The sequence below is a fragment of the Rattus rattus genome, chromosome 5, assembly GCF_011064425.1.
Source record: "Rattus rattus isolate New Zealand chromosome 5, Rrattus_CSIRO_v1, whole genome shotgun sequence".
Lineage (NCBI taxonomy): Eukaryota > Metazoa > Chordata > Mammalia > Rodentia > Muridae > Rattus > Rattus rattus.
Window position 1 is genome coordinate 152,924,121 of NC_046158.1, and position 21,661 is coordinate 152,945,781.

At 43.2% G+C, this 21,661-nt stretch overlaps 1 protein-coding gene across 1 annotated transcript in view; it reads left to right on the plus strand.

The window, feature by feature from the left end:
- Positions 1–2,844: 2,844 nt before the first annotated feature.
- The window catches only part of Ncoa5 (nuclear receptor coactivator 5), a 32,758-nt gene continuing 13,941 nt past the window's right edge, over positions 2,845–21,661 (plus strand). The window contains exons 1-2 of the mRNA XM_032904815.1: positions 2,845–2,977; positions 13,763–13,829. Coding sequence (XP_032760706.1) covers positions 13,792–13,829 — 38 coding nt within the window. The 5' untranslated portion in view covers positions 2,845–2,977; positions 13,763–13,791. The remainder of the gene's footprint in view (positions 2,978–13,762; positions 13,830–21,661) is intronic.

The following is a 21,661-nucleotide window of genomic DNA, read 5'->3' on the forward strand; positions in this document are numbered from 1 at the left end:
CCTCCAGCTAGCCCCTTACTCCCCAAAGTTTCCATAACTTTCCCATACAGCACCACCATCTGGAGATCAAGTGTTCCTATGCATGACTCAAAAGGGGACATTTCGTATCTAAACTATCACCTTTCCCTTTATCCCCTTCATCTCTCTCTTCTGCCCTCTCCCTGTCTCTCCTCTGCTTCTGTAGCATGTCTCCTTCAGTGGCTCTGAGATTCCCACCTCCCTTGATAAAAACCCATGCAGGTACATGGGCCTACCCAGACAACCCAGGGATTGCGTCAGAACCAATGGCATGATCCTTGTTAGCGTGTAGACACAGAGTCACAGGTTCCGGAAATGAGGACACGGGCATCTTCGGCAGTCATTACCCTGACTACCTCAGTGGTACAAAGCCACGCTGACGTAGGGGTGTGGCCAGACACCATCTCTAAAATCAACAGTGTTTTGCCTTTAGCTTACGTTGCCCAGGCTGCCCTCCAGCTCTCTGTGGAGGATGACCATGAACTTCTCATCTCTCTTCACCTCTTGAGAGCTAGGAGTGCGGGCTTGCAAGAGCACCCAGGTTTATGCAGTGCTCGGGATGCATTGGGAAGCACTTCCGTACTTCCTCCGTGGCGAGCAAGCATTCTGCCAGCTGCGCGACACTCCAGCCCGTATTTTCACTTAACAACTGTGGTGAAAGAAAATGGCCCCCTCCGTAGGCTCATACCAAGTGGCACTGTTAGGTGTCTCTTCCTCCTCCTGCTTTGCCTACCCGATCCACATGTAGAACTCTCAGCTTCTTCTCCAGCACCGAGTCTGCCTACGCGCGGCCATGCTTCCCGCCAGGATGATAATGGACTGAACCTCTGAATTGTAAGTCAGCCCCAAGGAAATGTTCCTAATAAGGGTTGCAGTGGCCAGGGTGTCTCTTCACAGCATGAGAGACCATAGTGGAGACAATAATAAACTGACATGCTTCTTAAATTTTTGTATTTTGGGATGTATTTCAAATATTTAATGTGTCTGAGTATATTGTCTAGATGTTATGGATGTGAACCTCATTTGTGCCTGCTGTTTGCACAGGCAAGAAGCCAGCCAAGGATATTTTGGAGCTGGAGTTAAAGGCAGTCGTGAGTTAACATTTAGGTACTGGAAACACAGTAGGTCCTCTGCAAGGACCCAAATACTCTTTTTTCTTTCTTTCTTTCTTTCTTTCTTTTTTTCGGAGCTGAGGACCGAACCCAGGGCCTTGCGCTTTCTAGGCAAGCGCTCTACCACTGAGCTAAATCCCCAGCCCCCCAAATACTCTTAATGGCCGTGCCATCTCTGCAGCGCATACCTTAGGACCGATTTTAGAGAAGAAAGGATAAGTATCCCTGGACTATCTGTTTGACAGATTTTTCTCTTTTGATCTCTAATCATTTTTATCATTTTTACATCCCTTTCACCCGTGTGTAAAGTTAGGTCCCAGCTGCAGCCAGAGAATGGCTTCTTCTTCCCACCAGCAGCTCTCTCGATGTGCAGCTACCCACTCTTAACCTGAGTTCTACCCTTCTGCTAGCCTCTACTCTCCAAGAGAACAGAGAAGGGTCTCTGTTTGCTAAGATGGTACCTAGCACAGAGTCTTTTAAAGAATTATTTTATGATTAAAAAGAAAAGTTCTGAGGCAGGATCTCCCTTGCTGGCCTGCAATTCCTTATGTATAGGCTGGCTTTGAATGCATAGTGGTCTGCCTGCTTCTGTCTCCTGAGCGTTGTTACTAGAGATGCACGGTGATATGCTAGATGTGTGTGTGTGTGAGCACATACACACGTGGGTTTGAACTCAGGTCATCAGACTAGGCAGCATGCACCTTCCCATCCAGAACCACCTCATCAGCCAAGTTTTGAGGTCTTTGTAACAAAGAAACAGTGCGTCAATGAGCAGAGTGAATATAGGATCCAATGTTCAAAGAAACTGAGCCTCTTACAATGTTTAAATCCCAGTCACTGTTTTAGTTGACCTGTACTATTCACGAGGACAAAGACAAGACCAGATGTCATTTGAGGAGTTCCCTGAAGCGTGAGGCGATTTGTGTAGCCATAACTTTGATTCACGGAGAGCATTTGCAACTATGTGAGCTAATTCCAGTCCCTGTGACAAATTCTAGATTAAATGGGGGTGGGGGCCCCACGACATTTTTACATGCTTCCTGGTCGACAGTAACGTTGTAGGCAATTTTTTTTTTTTTTTGGTTCTTTTTTTCGGAGCTGGGGACCGAACCCAGGGCCTTGCGCTTCCTAGGCAAACGGTCTACCACTGAGCTAAATCCCCAACCCCTGTAGGCAATTTTTGAACTTGAATATTCCTCAAAGAAATATCTCAAGAAAAACCTACAACTATATCTCTAAGAGCCCTTGAGACAACTAGGCAACTGATAGGATACACAGCCTATTTAAATGCAAATTTAAATACAGTTTTTTCTTCACCTCTCTGCTGTCTTTGTTCCTTGTGATCAGGTTTGGGTATTGCACACTTTTCGGTCTACAGCTGCTTGGCCGTTCGGGGCTTTAAGTTTTACAGGACTGAAAGTACTGGGGGATTTAAACGTTCTAGTTGCACAGTTATGGGTGAGGGAAAGGACTCTGGAAAAGGGAAAGGCCAGACTGCAGTCCGCGGGTGTGGAGCCGGACTTCAATAGAGACCCTGTTACTAGGCAACCGCTGGCGTTCTCAACCGCCGCCCCAGAGCCACCGCCTCGCCCCCGTCGCCAAGGAGATGGACGCTTCAACTCGGCCCTGCCGTAAATCCGCACGCTCTTTACGACACTGCCGCGGCTGCCGCTGCGTGCGCGCCCTCTGCCCCCACCTCCACACTCCGCCCCGGCCGCCATTGCCTCGTGCCCGCGCTAGTCGGTTGGTGGCGCCTTTGTCCTACGGCGGGCAGGTGGGCTGAGGCCGAGGCGGCAGCGGCGGGCCTGAGGCGGAGGAGCGGCGGGGAGGCGGCCGCGCTGGTAGCGGTGAGTGCCGGGAAGCAGTGGCCGTCCGCCGAAGCGTTGTACTGATGGGCAAGCGGTTAGGGGGGTGAGGGAGGACGTAGAGGCGGGAGGGCCCGTTCGACGCGCGGCCGCGGCCTGCTCTCCGGGCACGCGCGAGGCTGCGCATGCCCTGGGGCGGGGCGCGGCTGCCTCCGGCTCCGGTCCGGCCCAGACCCGAGTCTGGCGGGCCCAGTAGGCGGGCGTCTGTGAGCTGAGGTGGGCACCGTGGCCTGCCTCGATCGCAGCTGCCGAGGCTTCTTTGTAGGATCGAGCACGCCCTGCACTCGAGTCTGTGAAGTCGCTCGCGCGGGGGTTTGGCGGGCAGGGGTAGGGAAGCTCTGTGAGCCAATGGCACTGGAGGGATTCGAACCGGGGGTCCAGGATACCGGTCTCGGTGGCGGTGTCCTGGCGCCAGGCAGCCTAGGGAACGCTGTCGCCCTGGGCGCTGTCTGGAGGTGTCAACTTGTGTGACATCTAGACCATTATATGGACCCGGACCCTGGGCCCCCGAGAACCAGGCGAGAGAAATTGTGCTGGAGGTTCGCACGGACACGGCGCCGGAACCTACTGGCTTCCCAGGGTCCTAGCATGGGCTCTTCCCGCACCCCGGTAGCGGGTCAGGGGCTTTGCTTAAGACCACGTCTCCCCAGATTCGGTCCCTCGCGCTACACCTTTACAGTCCGCCTACATCTGTACTAGATACCAAATGTTAAATGTTTTTCTTTAAACTGACTCTGACCCCCCTCTCCCCCTTAAATGCATTTGTTTAAGGCGGAAATTTGAACCCCAAACGATATAATGGAAAGCCAGTTATTTCTCTAACGCTCATAAAAAAAGAATAAATACCTGTCTATTAAAATAAACACTGTGTCCTTGTTCCTCCTGAAGTTGTGCGCTCCAGGCTTTGGGAACCGCTGCTGTAGGAGTACGGGGTTAATTGTCATGACTTTCACTGTATATGGAATTTTTCCCCCTGCGGCATTCCAGATCCCATTGAAATGTCCCGGGATATCCCAGGATCTTTGGGGTGATGATTAATATTCTGAACTTTCTCATTGTAAAAGGTCGCCCTTTAGAAGCGCTAGTCCCAGGAGCTGCAAGAACCATCCCTCAGATGCACTGGGTGTGTCTCCTCAATTTCTTACAGTATTGTGGTGTGGTAGCCATTTCGGCAAACCCTGATGGGGCTTTTGATAACTGTACACTTACTCTTGTCTGTATCCGTCTGAGTGTGAAAAGCAACTTTGTATCAACATTTTGGAACAAGGCTCTAGTTTGCCTTGTGGGGATTGGAGACCACTTGACTAATGTTTATCGAGCATGCCTTCCATTTTGGTTTGTCCTTCCATTTAGCTCAGCTTTCAGCTTTCTTATATTTTTTGAGCCCCCAGACATGTGATAGTCTCTACCTAAACATAGGAGACTGCTTTTCCTTGTATAATGTGCTAGTAAAACGACCACATTACAAGACTAAATGGAAGAAGGTCTTTCTAGATATCAGCTGTTCCATGTCCCATTAGTTATCTGATCAATAAATTCAGTTTTTATAAAGTGTGAGAGCAGATTTATTTTCTGAAAGGAAACTCAGAAAAGCCAACTTGGGCCATTCCAGATACCCCACCACCAAGGGCTATATGACAAGAAGTCTGTATTTTGAGGGGCTGACCTCAGTATGAACTAAACATAGGATCCATTATCCCAGACTTCTAAGCAGCAGTCCTGCTCAGAGAAGCAAGGTGAATTGTATTTTACTCGGAAGTCCCATGTCAGAACATCAGCAAGTGGAGCCTCATCTATCAGTGCTCCAAGCTAAAAATAAACAATGGTTTGCTCTGAAACCTTATTGAAAATAACTATTGTAGGCATCCCGTGCCTGCGGCCTGCAGATGGCAGTGCCTTTATAAACTTGCTGCACTGTGAGAACTGAATTCACCTGTGTGTGTAAGAATGGAAACCTTTTACAAAAAGGAAACCTTTGGAATATGCTCTTCAGTTTTCTTCAGGTTTTGACTCCCCACATGAAAAATGTTGTCTCTGTTTCTAAACTTAACACTGGTGCTTAGTTACAGAGGGAATCCACAGCTAGCAGTACACATGGTGAAAACACTGTTTTGTTCCTGCAAGTTGGTTTGTAAGATAGGTGCAATGGTGGTGGTATATTACGAAGTTTTGTGCATATATAGAAACGAGAGCTCAGTAAATTTTAAAATTTCTTGCCCCAGATCCTTTATTAAGAACATGTTCAGGATACTATTGTTGGAGATAAAAGATTTCTCAAAGGAAAAAGGTGTGTTGTGTGGTATCTATACTCTGGGAGTTCTGAGGCTTCTCTTTATGCTAACTTCATGCAAATATGTCCCAGAGATGACAGTGATTTCATTATGGCTTTTCCTCTGTCTTCCCGTGAGCTCTTCCAGTTAAACGGTCCCCCAAGAATTCTTTCTGCTGCATTGCTTCCTGTGTTTTTACCATGTGTCTTTGAGGCTAATACTTTTAAAGGTCGCTGACTGTTCTTTATGTGTGCTGGAAGATTTGTTCTATGAATCGATGTACTGTTGGCTAGACTATTCTGCTTAAACAGAGTTGAACAGTGAGATAGCTAAGAGCAGTGCCCAATGGGAGATGATCTTCTGTTACTCTCATTGATAGACATTTTAATGAAAGGTAAGGGTAAGACTACCGTCTAAAGCAATACCAGGGTTCCAATATCCTCTTTATTCCTTCATCTTATATAACATAGTTAGACCCTTTATTTAGAAGTCTCCCTAAATCCTATTCAATTAGAAATAACCCATAAACATCAACTGTCAGAAAGAAAATGCTGTGACAATAGCTAAAACATGGAAACCCACCATCCCTGAAAACTTTAAAAAGTATATTCTCACAGTGACTTCCAGAAGAAGTAGGACCAGCAGTGAAGGTTTCCAGAGGCTAAAGTTAGTAACTACACAGCTATGGGTTCCCTGGTCCCTGTCCTAGAGAGAGTGCAGACTGATGGCTTTCCTTTAGTGAACATTGCTGGGGGTTGTCCAGATGCTGTTTGTATTTCTGATGTTCATTCTGCTTCCCAGAGGGGTTGTCCCTCAGAGCAGCCCATCAGGTACTCGGGTGATCTCATGGGGACCTTTGCCCCATTTGAAATGGTCAATAAAGGCTAGAGCCTGTGATTGGGCAGTTAAAAGAGGACGAGAGGGAAAGGAGAGAGGACTGAAGAAGAGGTGGAAGAAGCCATGGTGGACCAGAACTACTGGGCCAGGAGAAACTGCAAGTAGCAAGCTGTCTTACAGCTCAGGACTAAGTTAGGATAGTGTTAGGCTGCCCAATCTAGGCTTGTAGCATATAACTATAGTAATTGGATTGTGTGTTTTTATATGGGTTTATTGGGATTGGAAATTCCAGCAACAGACTGAGTTTATTGTTTTTGAAGCATGTTATCCAGTTCTGCAAACCAGAGCTATGAGTACTGTTTTGTTCCTGGGGTCCTCTTTGAAGCATTTTGTTCTACTATCTAAATGCCACTTTTGGGAAAGAATAAAAATGGCCGTATATATACTTTCACATCCACACCGCTAAATCAAAGTGGACTAAATCTGAAGTTATCGAGCAGACATTGTGATCTTGGTAGACATTTCTTGTTAGGAAAAGGCATTCTTCTGATTGTAAGGGATCAGTTATCAAAAGGTCCACAGGCATTCTAAATATTCCATATTCTTTCCAGTTTAGACTGTACTACAACTTAGTTTAAAAGTCAAGAAGAAAAAAACTATTAACCTGATAACATTTTTGTTTTGACTTTTCAAAACAGGATTTCTCTGTGTAACCCTGGCTGTTCTGGAACTCACCCTGTATACCAGACTGGCCTTGAACTCACCAAGATCCTCTTGCTTCTGCCCCCAAAATTCTGCTGAAACTATTTTTATAATTAGGAACTTTTGAAGACAAGTACAAGCATAGGACAGTAGCTGTCGTTGTCAGTCAGTAGTCCTGGCTGTGGTGGCTGAGGTCTATCATTTCTGTTTGAACAGGTTAGGGAGACTTCTGAATAGAAGGCCTAACCATATGTTGTATTGTGTAAGCTAGAGGAATGTATAGGTGACAGACTAGTATTTCTGAAATATTTGTTGAAAGTTTCCTGAGAATTTAGTTAAACTACAGAAGAGTGGTCCCAACGTTCAGATTCTGCAAACTTAAGACAGGGCCTAGGAATTTGATTTTTAATGAACTTTCCAGGAGGTACTGACATATCATCACTAAAGAAAGCAGTGTGTGTAACATAGGGAATGAATGAATATATATGTGTAAAAATATGGGAACATACATACACGAGAGAAGGAATGGGAACGTCTTGTTTCATGGACATATAAGAGTTTCCATTTTGTAAAATGAAAAAGTTGTGAGAATCTCCCATCTGACTGTATTCGTGCCTGCTCAGGTGTCCGCTTAGGAAGAGTGGCTAGGGTGAAGCTGGTGCTGGAGTTCTGCCTGGAGGGCTCAAGATCCTTTGTTCCACTGCCAGCACTGAATTAAAAGCTAAGCTGATGGCTTTTTTTTTTTCTGTAATTTTTTTTAAATGTTGTTAAGAAAATGAAGAATGGTTGTCAGTTTTCTTTGTGAATAGTGAACTAAACTAACAGACTGATTAATTGATGGCTATTAAGGTATTAGAAGCCTGGCTAAAGAGAAACTCAGTAGCTGATATCGTTTTGACCGTTAGATCATTTTATATTCTATTATTAAAGGTAAAAATCATGATCTTTTGAAATTTTCTCTACCTCTTTTCTTTCACTGTTAAGTCAATGGTCCCTGAAGAATGCTACATAGCAAACACAGTAGAATATTCCTTTTATCAATAAGAAACAGACAGAGAAATCAAGCGATTTGATTTAATTCCTTAAATAGGGCTACAGCTCAGATCTAGGCCAAAATAAGAAAGGGGAAATCACTGAGCACAGGTAGACGAGAGCCTACTGACTATATATTTTTTTAAAGATTTATTTATTTTATGTGACTACACTGTAGCTGTCTTCAGACACACCAGAAGAGGGCATCAGATCCCATTACAGATGGTTGTGAGCCACCATGTGAATGCTGGGAATTGAACTCAGGACCTCTGGAAGAGCAGTCAATGCTCTTAACCACTGAGCCATCTCTCCAGTCGTCACTGACCATATTTACGTGGAATCTAAAGCTACCTCACAGAAGGAGAAAAGAATGGTTACTTCAGGCTGTAGATTGGAGAGATGATGGACAAAGAGAAAAAAATGCAGTTAGAAATAAGTAAATACTTAAAATGATGGATGATAACTCTTGGCTCAGTTATTCTACACTGTTATTGTGTGTGTGTGTGTGTGTGTGTGTGTGTGTGTGTGTGTGTGTGTGTCTGTCTGTCTGTCTGTCTGTCTGTCTGTCTGTCTGTCTTAGGGTTTTACTACTGTGAACAGATACCAAGAGTTACCAAGGTAACTCTTACAAGATAGCATTTAATTGGGGCTAGCATATAAGTTCACAGGTTCATCAAGGCAGGAGCATGGCAGTATCGAGACAGGCATGGTGGAGGAGTTGAGAGTTTTCTACATCTTGTTCTGGAGGCAGAGAAGACTGACTTCTAGGCAGCTAGGACAAGGGTAGTAAAGCCCACGCCCACAGTGACACATGTATTCCGACAAGGCCACACCTCCTAATGTGCCACTCCCTGGGCCAAACATATACAAACCATCACAGGATGTATATAACTACTCAGTCTGTTTAGTGTTGCTCCTGTGTATGGGTAGGGCTGACACTTGGGACTGGATAAGCCTATTGGGGCTTGTCTCTGAAAAGTGTTATTTATGTTTCTCTCGTCAGCCATTGGTTGCCTGTAGGTAACTCTTCATCCAGGGATAGGGCCTTGTGAATTCCCCTTCTACATTGGCCTGTGAACGCATGTTGTCATTATGCAGATAGTGTTGAGACCTTTCCTGGGTGCGTCTTTCCTAACATGTCTACAGGGCAGTCTCATGGAAGGTGTCCTGGTTCTCCGGTTCTTAACATTGTCTTCCCATCTCCTCTTCAGGATGTTCCCTGAGCTTTAGTTATAGGGATTATGTTTTAAATGAACCATTTGGAGTTGGGCATCCCATGGTCCCATATTCTGTGCATTTTGGCAAGTTTGTGAATCTCTGTGATACTCATTTGCTGCAAAAAGAAGCTTCTTTGAGGGGTAAGAGCTACACTTGTGGGTTTTTTTTTTTTCAATTGAGTTTCAGAAAATAGAATAAATTTAAAAGTTAAGATCAGAAAGAGAGATGACAAGGGTTAGCTCAGTATTAAGAGTGTTGCCCACCCTGCACAAGGTCATAGGTTCAGTCCTCAGAGTGCCCAAGCATGCTTGTATGCACGCTCTCTGTCTCTTTCTCTCTTTGTCTGTCTCTGGAACACATACACTCACACACACACTCACCTCACAATTAAAAGAGCAGGAAATTAATGTTTTACAAGTATTTTTGTTTGGTTGCTTTGTATTTTTTTTTTTTTTTTTTTTAGTTCTTTGATCCCAATATTTAGGAAACTGAGGCAGGAGAATTTGGAGCTAGAGGTGTCTGAGGAGTAGAAATTGACGGAAGTAGTACTTTAATAAGTACTTTATACCCCACTGAGTCTGAGACATTCAAACATTGGGTGTCCAGTGCCCTGGCCCTTTTACAGATTCCCCTAGGCTATGATCAGTCTTAGTAAGAGTGTTCTAAATTTCTAAATGGGGTTGGGGAGAGGCCCTGGGTACAGTCCTCAGCTCAAAAAAAAAAAAAAAAAAAAAAAAAAAGTGTTCTAAATGAAAACCATATCCCTGTTAGATATTTAAACATTTTATGTTGGTTACTTCAGTCTGAGTTCCAGATTTGCCTTTTATGGTGTGTGTACACACATGAGCATGAATGTCCATGTGCCTAGGGATGCCAGAGTAGACCATAGGGTATTTTGTTTTATAATGGTTTGCTGTCAGTTTGTGTGTGTGTGTGTGTGTGTGTGTGTGTTGTCAAAACAGTTCATAGTACTATGAATGTTAGTATGCATATTTATAACACTCAAGGGCCCCTGTGCAGCCCTGCCTGGCATATTAGTTTGAAGTAAAACTGTAAATTGGAAACTACATACTCTGAGAATTCTTTACTATGATCCTTCATGGTTTAAAATGGCTCTACTACTTCTGTGTAACATGTTTTCTTGATTAGTTTTTCCTTTCACTGTAAATCCCTTCAGTTGGTGTTGGTTTTCTTGACTTAAAAATCTTAAATGAGAAGTGTTTTTAACTTGAAGCTTTCAGAAGACTGCTTGGAAATCACAGATGTTGCAGCCAAGGTTATATGTCTCCTCTGACTGTGATGATAAAGAGAGTGGCACTCATTTTGCTGATAAAAATTACTAAACTGTACAAAGTAGCATCCAAGCAAAAGTGGAGAAAATACTGAAAGACTGACTTTGCGTTTTATAAAGATATTTGACCAAAATAACATGTCATGGGAATAGAAAAGCCACACCTCTCCCTTTTCTACTCCATAGAGATATTCTACCTGTTTTTAAGAAAACTCCCAAGTTGCAGCTGCCCCACTGTTGATTAACTTCTGTCCAATCATAATTCTCTATTTCATGTCCCAATAGAGCTCTGACTCTTGCTGCCTTTTTTCTTCTCCTTTAAACTAAAGTCATTTCTATTTCTTTGATGTTGTCTGTCTACCTCTCTGATGAGTTAAGAAGAAAATAATGTGATTAATTCAAAAGCTCCTTTACTGCTAACTGCATATGCATTTTCAAAGAGGAACTCCCTATACTTCTGCCTCAAGCAGCAGGAGTTCAGGTCTCCAGAAGTTCAGTGTGTGTGGTGGGATTAATAACTGCTCGTGATGGTGTTTTCACCATGGTCTGAAAACCTCTCAAGTCTACCCTAACATGGGTAGGCCTCTTGAATGAGATTCTTAGCCAGAAAATTCCATTTCATTGTCTCTGCATGTCAGCCAAGCTGAAAGATTAAGATATTCAGAAATGAAGGTGAAAAATCAAACATTTGGCATAGCACATGACAGGGGTGTTAGTCTCTAGTGGAAAGAAGTAGCTTATGTTGAGAATGCAGCTCGTGGCAGACAGCTTGGCTAGCTAGCACCCAGAGCAAAACAAAACCGGCCTGGTGGTTCACACCTGTAAGCCCAGCACTTGGAAGACTGAGGCAGGAAGATTGTCTTGAATTTGGGGCTAGTCTGTCTCAAAGAAGAAAGAAAGGGAAGAAAATATTCAAGAGTTAAAAGTCTTCTTTTTTTTGTTGTCTTTTTTGTAGAGGAAACATAAGCCACAGCATCCACATATAATATTGCTTTGTAGTACGCAAGATGAATAGATATTACAATGCAATTATGATAAATTAAATATATAATGTTATATAAGCATAATATAACCTTATATAACCTTAAGTGTTCTTTAAATAACCTTTCAATTGCAAAATTGTTTTGACAAGTTAAACATAAAATATCCCCCTCCCTATCTGGAACCAGTGTTGCCTCAAATTTTCTGGTAATTCCTATGTAGGCAGCACTCACAGATTGGATATAATGTAATACCCTTTATATGCAGAGGGAAAGCATAGATTCGAAGAAACTTATCAGTTAACGTAGTACCACAGGGAACAAAATGGCACCTAAAAATATCCCAGCACTCCAGGGTATCTGTCTTTCAAGCAGGAGGATCTTGAGTTCAGAGCAGCTTGTGCTACAAATGAATAGCACCATTCATATGCACATACCAGGTGGATCAGTGGTAATGACAACTGTGTAAGTAGTTAAAGATTTTCATTACATGTCCTCCAAATCCTAGCTGCCCTGTACTGTGCAGTGAGCAGTGAGCAGGCTCGGTCAGGCAGTACTTGGAAAGATGAACTTGTTCTTCACAGTTTATACATCAGAGATTTAGGAACTGGAGAAATGCTCAGTGGGTAAAGATATTTCCTTGCCAAGCCTGTCAACCTGTTTATATTCCTGGAACCCGCATAGAATTGAGAAGGAAGGAAAGAACTGAGTCCCGAAAGTTTTCTATCCCTCACACTTGCATGCACATAGTTTTTAAAAATGTTATTCACTGTGATGCCTGTCATATAATGTATGATTTGAATATTTGTGAATTTAACTGTGAATCACAGAAGTTCCATTTGCAGTATCAAATTCTGGCCAGCTAGTCAAATCTTACATAGAAAATCTATCTTGATGTGGGTGTGGTGGCACATTCCTTTAATCCCATCCTTTGAGAGGAAGAGGCAGATAGATCTCTGAGTTCCAGGACAGTCTGGTCCAGAGTGAGTTTCAGGATAGCCAGGGCCACACAGAGAAACCCTGTCTGGATAAAACAAAAAAGAAAGAAAGACAGACAAACAGGCAGAAAGAGAAAGAAAATATATCCTGAAGGTAAGGAGTGATTTGGGCAGAACTGAGTTTGTCTGGCTCTGTAGATTCATATTCTCTTCAGTTTCCTCATAATATAGAGACTTCTGATTTTAAGTGAATCACAGATCTTCCTCGCTTGAATGAGAATTTAAAAGTGACAGCTTACAGAGTGAGTGAAGCCTGAACCCAAACCATCGTCAGCTTTTCATGGTGCTGTGGACTTGCACATGATAAAACCTGCTGGGATTTTTTAAAATGCATAATTACTATTTAAAGCATTCTATTAAGTGAGTGTTTAGTACCATTCGAGTCATTAACTGTGACGCTGCTAACTGCTAGAATGGAGCGAGTGGAAGGCGAAGCTGCAGTGCAGTAGGAAGCAGCGGGTCACCTGCCAGGAGTTTGGAGACTCTGAAGCATCCTTTGTTCTCTGAGAAGATGAGGTGCTGTTTTGAAACATAGATTGGGAGGTTTCTTTAAGTACTCAATTATCTCTTAGAATACGGTGCTTCATCACTCACTCCAGGCTCTGAAGAGTGAGTCTGTTTTGTTTTGAACAAAGCTGGCTTTAATTGCATGTGGTCATTGGCCTTTCTGTAAGCGCTTAGAGATGCTGGTGCCTCCCGTACTCATCTGTGACACATACATGTCCTATCTGTATGAAAGTTGACTAGGAATGCTTTCTCACAATCCATGTGCAAAATGCTTGTGCTTACCTTAGATCATAGATGCAAATGAATTGTATTCTTTGATTTTAAAAATTAGTTTCTTTCCCACATCTCATTCTGGAAGATTTCCATTCAGTGGAAAGTAACCCAAAGTACATTTTAAAAGGCTTTGGTTTATTGAATAGTGATGTTTAAGACCATTAATATTATCTTCTTTATAAATAAAATAGAATTATTTACCACTTTGCTTTTTTTTTCTCCCAAACTGCACTTATCTTTCCTTCCAGGAAAAAAAACAAAACAAACAAACAAACAAAAAAAACCCAAACAACTGACAACCACCTCTGCCTCCCTTTGGACAGGGAAATGTTAGGCTTTGGGTTTGTCAGGGTATTGAGATATTGATATAATCGATTTAAATTATTTTTTAGGTACAGTATAAAGGGCCATCTTTCTCTGTAAGTCACGGCACTGTACTGTCTTAACTTAATAATAAAACTGCCCGAGTACCAGTGTGTCTCTAAATGGATCTCCTTGGACCTGCTGGTTACCATTGTAGGTTTTGGTTCTTTCTCTCTTTCTCTTTCTTTCTTTTTTCTTTTCTTTTTTCTTTTTGGTTGTTGCTTTCATTTAAAATGTGCTGATGATCTTGTTTTTATTCCATAGCATTGAACAGATGGGTTGATTATTCTTTTCAGATATTAATAAGGCAGCGGAAAGAAGAAATATGAATACGGCTCCATCAAGACCCAGCCCCACACGAAGGTAAAGTACCCTGAAGCAGTGAGTTCCCTTGGGAGAGCTGGGCTCAGGGGAGTTAAGCCCAACTTCACACATCAAGGGTCTTTTCTCCCCCCCAACAAATCAGAAACGCTCAAGCAAACAAGAACCTTGTCTGAAGGGCCTTGCTACTTTTTAAGTCATACGTCAGGAGATACAGAGGAAGCTTTGTGTTTTCCGTGACAAAACCAGCAAGTTCAGCTTGCGGCATGAGTTGCAGGCAATTGGAAGAGGATAAACCTCTGTTTCCCCAGCTCACGTGTCATTGGGATTCTTCAGAGCAGGAGGAGGGCCCCAGGGTCAAGTTGGTGTGTACCTGCCGTGTTGCTCTGCAGCAGGCAGCAGAGATTTGAATCTTCATTGCAAATTGCTGCCGGCCCAGATGTTAACTCAGGTTTTCGGAAAGAGCTGCTTGACAGATTGCTGCTGTGCCTGTGCTGCAGATCCCGTGTGCTCGCATGTCTGGGTTACTTGTCTGAAGGGAAATAAAGAGGGCAAAACACTCCACTTCTCAAAAGTCTTCCTTTTTCTGAGCTTTCCTGAACACAGAAGGCATTTTTCCCAATATGGTTTTCCTTTTAATATAGACAAGAAAGTCATAGCTTTGGTGTGTGCTCTCAAGATACAAAGGAGAACTTTGCTAGTGTTCCGTTGAGATTGTATACACACTTCGTGGTCCCATAGCAGTGCATGTGTGGGATGCAACTGATGGGATGTAGTTACTATCTGATGTTTCTCAAAAGCTCCCATGTGCACTCTGGGTCTTGCCTGTGTTCCTAGGTAAAATGCCAGATTGTCACAGAAACTACAAGCACACATTCCAGCGAATGACTCCTAGGGAGCAGGGACTTGACACCAACCTTGTAGCCTGAGTTGGATCCCCAGGATCAACACAGTGGGAGGAGAGAACTGACTCCCATAGCTATCCTCTAACTTCCACATCTGTGCGCCGTGGCGCCCCTCCAGAGGGAGGGAGCGAAAATGTCATTTTAAAACTAAGCTACATTCCCTACGTGAACTAAGCTTAGTTGTCCAATGAAACCTTACTGTGCAGCTTTACTGGCCCTGAGAGCTGGGGATGTACCTGACTCCATGAGCTCTTACACGTGATGTGTAGCTGTCCTGCTTTTGGATGGGGCCACCTGTGTGCTTTGTGTTTTTATTTTCACTTGGACATGAAGGGAAGGTGTTTTCTAGCTGTCAAAAATATGTTCCGTGCGTATACTCTGCAGAGTTCACGCTGACACTGCAAGCAAGACAATGATTGTAATTTCAGCTGAATCTTTGTCCATTCTTGGCTGTACATTGGAGTTAAACAGCACAAGTGCAGCTTTGCCACAGATGTCACATACATGTCTAGCCATTCATGGGTGTCACTGTGCAAGAAGGCACATCATATTATTCTGTTTCTTCTAATGCCATCATGCCTGTGACTGACCGAAAGTATGGCTCAGCTGGTAGAGGGTTTGCCTCGAGTGTAAGCTCTGGGGTCAATCCCCAGCTCCACATAAACTGTGGCGATGAATCCCGTGCAATACATCCCGTAATCTGGTCATTTGAGATTTAGAGGCAAAAAAGTTCAAGGTCACTATCATTATCAGATATTAGTGGATTCAAGGCTAGCCTAGGATATACTAGAGTTTTGTCTCAAAATAAAATAAAGGAGGATTGTGGCTTGCAGGTAAATGCTGCATTGGTTGACTTATAGGTCTGTGTCAGTGGCCTGGAAGACACAATTCTTAAAACTTACAAGTTTCCCATGTCGTGTCTGCTTCCATCAGGCCATGTCTCACTGTGGTAACTTGTGGAATCAGGGCATTCCCACCTCTGCTCCTAAGTCAGGCTCTCTGTAAACATAGTGAGGTAGCAAGAGTGTGCATATAGTGGTCAGAGGTACCAAGTCTCAGATCAGAGTTGTAGTTGCCAATGACTTGAAAGAGGAGACATGTCCAATTTCCAAAGAATTCTAGTGTGTATTTTTCTCAAATATGGTTAAAGGGTATGGATTTATAACTATGAAGACATTAACCGCTCTAGAAATATTCTCTCCCAGTAATGCTCGTGAACTCTGGTTAGTTGTCAGCTAGGTTTTTTACAGATTGGACATGAAAAGAACGTACACACACACTTTATAAAATAGCCACTCTTGTTTCTGTTATGAATTGAAAGGGCATTTTATTTTATCCTAATAATGATATTTAGTCAGATGCTTCTCACATTTCTAGTTGATCGTTAATATTCAACATTGCCGCTTTGGAAAAATCAACTCACTGTTTTGGAATCCAATATAACCAATTCATGAACACTAAATTAAAGGGTTTACTTTCGTCCCAAACCTAAAATGTGGCTCCATAGTGTCATGTATTAGGGAAGTAGCCTACTCTCTTCTATTGCTGTGAAGAGGCACCATGGCCAGGGCAGCTTTTAGGAAAGAAAGCATTTAATCGTGGGTGGGGGAGGGGTGCTTTTTATCTTGGCCGGGGGCATGGCAGCACATATAAGCTACATCATGATCCACAGGCCGAGAGACTCTGGGCAAGGCATGGGCTTTTGAAACATCCAAGCCCATCCCCAGTGACACACTTCCTCCAAGAAGGCCACATCTCCTAGTCCTTATAGTTCTTATATGCCATAGCCCCTTGATGACTAAGCATTCAAATATATGTCCCTGGGAGCTGTTCTCATTCAAACCACCACAGGGAGGAATAATATTTTTCCTTTTCAACAGTAGCCTCTCCCAAGTAAACAAACATATAAGCAGCATTAGAGAGAGCCCTTCAGATAATCTCCCTACCAGATAAATAAACATGCAGTCACCTTGATGCACCTCAGAACTAAGCTTCAAACTGAGAGTGCTTGATGGCTAGTGACTTGATTAGCAGTTTTTCTTGTGATGAATGACTGGGTTCTTTGGCATGTTATTTAGCATGATCAAGTTCTGTACGTTTATATACAAATAAGCATTTGTTTCAGGATGCTCATATTTGGTAAAAATTTGTTCTAAAGCCCTACCTAAAACCTGAATAAAGAAGCCCAAATTTTTACCTTTAAAAAACAAAACAAATGGATCAAGACAAGGTAAACACTAAAATAAAGCGGTGCTGTTTTGGTTAGTACCCTACCCGTGCCTTGGTTTCTGGACATACTAGCAGAACAGCAGTGGAATGCAGGGCAGATCAGATTAATCTAGAAGGACAGTGATTTCTGACTCAGTCCCTTGGGCACATGCATTCAGTCAAATCCTTGGAGTAATTGCAGTCAGCAATTGAACTGCTTTCACTGGGAGGCCTTATCCTTCTGTGTGCCCCAGCACAGGGTTGCACTGTTCTAGGAGTAAGGCTTGACACTGAACTGATGACCAGACATTCCTTTTAAGATACGCCTTTATGTCGTTATGTTGTCTACTTTAAAATAAAAATTGTTTTTAGATGTGTTGACAAGACCTTTATAACACTTGTTTGGCTGGACTTTAACCCTGAGTGTCAAAACACCTATGTTTGGGGATTTTCACAGAATTATCACTTCTTTGGAAGACTACAGTTCTGCTGGGCTTGCTCTTGTTAAGTAATGTGTCTCCCTAATGACTCTAGCTATCAAGGTATGAGTGATTCTGACACTGTTTGCCTGGCCAAGCAGGAAATCTGCATGGGGGATCCGTACTCAGAGTCCTTAGTGTACAACCTTGGACTGCTTCCTTAGACCACGGTAGTGCACTGCTCACTAAGCCAGGTTGTTCATGGCTGGTAAACAGCACAGCATCAGTGTGCTCTCGGTGACTGAGGTAGAATTCTCATGGCCCAGATCTTTGAGGTTGCCGCTTTCAGTCTACTTTGAAAACCAAGTCTTAGAGCACACCCCTGTGCCAGTTTGGCCTCCAAGTACTGTTTCCTAAACCTTCCCATATGATCTGAAGAAAACACAGAATTACTTTGATCACATCAGATCTTCAGAGGACTTTCCTCCTTATAACTGTGAAGGGTGTTGAACACAGTATCTCCGCTGAAGCCACTGGGGATTAACTTATCACAAATAACCCGGCTCTGGACAAGGTCCTGTGTGACCTGGGGTGCTCTCACCATATCCACGTGCCTTTAATTTCTTCGATAACTGCTTGTTTCTGTGGTATGAGATTGTCCCAGCTTCAGTGGCCTCACAGTGGAAGACGCTGGGCTGTGATTTACCTCCTGTCTTATACCTGAAGAAAGTCATCAGCTCACAAGAAGAGCCACGTCTAGCAGCAGAGAAGTCAACAGCTTCCCAGGGGAAAGCTTGAGCACTCAGAGACCTCGCATCTCCAAGTAGCCATCTCATTGCACCCTGTTTGCTACCTGCATTGATAGTTCTCCAGGGCCTTTGTGCTTCACCACATCCAGCCATTAGAGAATGGTCTTTGTGGGCAGAATCTGTGATGGGAATTTGAAGAGCTGACGAAGGATTTTTCTCAGGGTCAAATGAAGGTTGACCCTCTCAAGGACAATATCGCAGTGGACACGGTAAAAGGAGTGAGTAACAGAAAAGAAGGAAGACAGGGCCTTTCTGCTGAACCTTCCATACAGTCAAAGCCAAGGAACACGGCTGGACCTAACATTTGAAGATTGCTGAAAAACAGCACGAGTCTGTCTCAGGCTCTTAAGCCATCTGGCATGCTTTCTGTATGCTTTCAAATGCCTAGTGCCCTCCAAGCAGTGTTAGTCCCCAGCAAAGGAAGCCTGTCACCCAGAAGCATGTCACTGCCTGCTGAGCCATGGTTTTCCCCTCAACCACCCTCACCTTATGTCTAAAATGTTCTCCGGTGATTTGATTCTCTGTTTTTGTTTTGTTTTGTTTTGTTTTGTTTTAAAAAAAAAAAAAGAGCACTGGCCTCCTCTTCTCCCTCCCTGTGAATAGATCAAGAACATGGAGCAAAATTGTGTGCTGACCATGTGCTTCCCTCTGGCCTTTGGTGCTAGTGTTTAACTGTCGTGTTCTGTTCCTTCTTGGTGTCTAATGGTGTGGTACCTGACTCAATGCTGTTTTGGCTTTCCTCTGTAAAATACCTCTGGGTACCCTGCAGTGATCCTGTGAACTCTTTGTGTTCCAGAAACTTGCTTGTAACCTACCATACGAGGTCAAGCTCCTCTAGGAGGTATGTCCTCTCCTGCCTTTGGATGCTGGTCACAGCATTATCCTTTTATTAACTGTATTAATGGTGGGATGAAAAACAGGAGTGCTGTTGCTCTGAGAACTTTGTTGTTCAGGTCCTAAAGTGACTCTAAAAGGGTTTTTGGATTTGTTTTGTTTTTGTCTCTAGAAGAACAACAGTCTGCCATATTGTTCATTTGGAGGAAGGAGAATGTTTTGCCTTTTTGTTTTTGATAATTACTGTCTTTACCACCACATGCCTTTGCCTCCATCCGTTCTCCTTTGTGAATGTTGCCCTTTCTGTATTTTTATCCAGAAGAGAATTATTAGCTTTGTTGCCCATGGACCTCAGAGTCTTTGAGGGAAGGGAAAAGAAGGTTGTGCCATACAGGAAGTATGGACCTAGGCTGTGAAAACAGGGTTGTTAATGGTCGACCTGCAAAGGCAAACTCTACCAGGTAAGATGCCTTGATAGAATAGAAAGAAGAACTGCTGGGTCGGAGATGGAGAGTGGTAGCAGTTCTTACCTAGCATATGGGAGCATCAGAAATAAAGACAATGATAGCGAGCACCAGATATGACATTTGTCATTGTCATAAAGCTGTAGCTAACGTGCTGTGACATGCGTGTCCACATTCTCCTAGCCTGAGGCCTTGCGTGGTTTGTGGCTGATCAGGCTCAGGATACTTCAGCCCTGATTGCCAAGAACACTTGAAATCTGTTCCACTTCTAATGACTACTTCTGATCGCTTCCCAAGGCAGGTCTATCCACCAGTCATTAATAATCTAAAAAACACTTTGTGTTTGTCACTTTCTATTGTGCCCTGACTGTTTGCCCACATTTTACACTGCAGCAGATGTTCCATGTAGCAGGAGGACTCTGATACGATAGGGGAGCTTGGGCAGTCTTAGTCTGTACTTGCTTCTGGTAAGAATGGCTAGCACTCATTTAAACATCTAGCTACTGTATAGTTATGCCTACAAATCCAGGAGTACTGATGAACCTTAAAATAGAGGACCAGAATGGCCATAGCTGAGGCAGAACGTTCTTTTGAACCTAGATTTTGAGACCAGCCTAAATAAGGTAACAAGTCCCTTGTCTCAAAAAAAAAAAAAAAAATTTTTTTTTTTTAGAGGCACAATTGCAAATAAATTGCTTTTGTTGTAGCTATGGTGACGAAGGGAAATTGAGGCTTTCTCCCAGGCCAGTCACACTGATAATGCTTAGTATGTACAGTACAAGTCTCATTAGAACATGGGACCTGCTCTTAGAAGGCTTAGAGTTCAGTAAAATAGCTAAATTTTTACACTTGGTCTTAGCCAAAAGGCCGAAACGTGATAGTTGAATTTTTAAACATTTCCTACACTCTGCTGAATCCTAGAGACACAGCCTTCAAGACAGCTTTCTGTTGATAGGGAATCTATGTAAACAAATGCTACCTTTCACTGCTGGGGGAGAGGCTGTGCTCCCAGAACATTTTGCTGGGCAAATTTTTTGTTGTTTTGTAAACAACAAAGTATACTTCTATCCAGACAGCTGTTGAGTGATATAATCTAACACTATTATGTGTGGCCTAATATCTGTTAAAATGTGCAGTTTGACTGTTACCTCAGGACAGTGTGCTAAGTGAAGTAATAGTATGTATAGGAACACATCCCTCCCAATGAGTTCTGTGTAGTATTTCTGTTGGAGACTCAAACTGACATCTTTGTCTCTGTAGAACTTGCAGTCTACTAGAAAAAATACCTAAAGGAAATGTGAAAGTACAGAGTAGTTGGTGCAGCTCAGTGGTAGAGCACCTACTTTTAGCATGCATGGTACTCAGAAGCAGAGAGTAATTTTTCGTCCCTCCTTATGAGGCACAGTCACTGTGTAGCCCTCACCGTGTAGCTGGTCTGTACACAGTGTATGTACGTACGAGGAGCCACAAAGTCATGACAACCCTTGTGCCTTAGCCTCCTGAGTGCTGGAGTTTCAGATGTGCGCTGCCACACCTGGCAAAACTTCTAAACAAAATCAGTCATGTATGGTGGCACACATCTGTAATCCCAGCATTCGTGAGGATCATGAACCTAGCTATGGGACCCTGTCTCAAATGTCAGAAAATAAACTTAAGAGAATCAGAGAGTAGGGGCTATTTTTATACTGAAACCTAGAAAAGGAATATGGGTCCATTCCTGTTGCACAGAAGGATCAGGAAAGATCTAGGATGGATGTAGGTGAAAGACTCATGTGGCAAGAAAGTGGTAAACTAGGGAGAAAGTGCGGCAGGCCTAGAGAGTATAGGAGGGCCAAAGGTCATGCAGGGCCTTCCTGGCCTTGGCGGAGGGTTTTGTTTTGTTTTGTTTTGTTTGTTTGTTTGTTTTTTGTTTTTGTTTTTTGGGTTTTGTTTTGTTTTAATTGAATTTAAATACTTTGGGAAAGTATTTAAGAGGCTTTTACTACAGAAATGTTCCCTCAAGAGCCACCTTTCTAGACAAAGACGAGCAGAAAGGACAGTCTAGAAGGTTCTTGCTCTAGTTTGGAGGCAAGGTCTAGAGTTAGTATTCAGTGGAACCAGTGAAGGTAAAATGGGCAGAAAACACCAGTTTTCCAAAAGGAAACTAATGTCATATAGTCATAGTTGGGAGTGCAGGTGATGGTGTCCAGCTTTCTGGCTTGAGTGACTGTCAGCTGTGCCATTTACTGGGGTGGA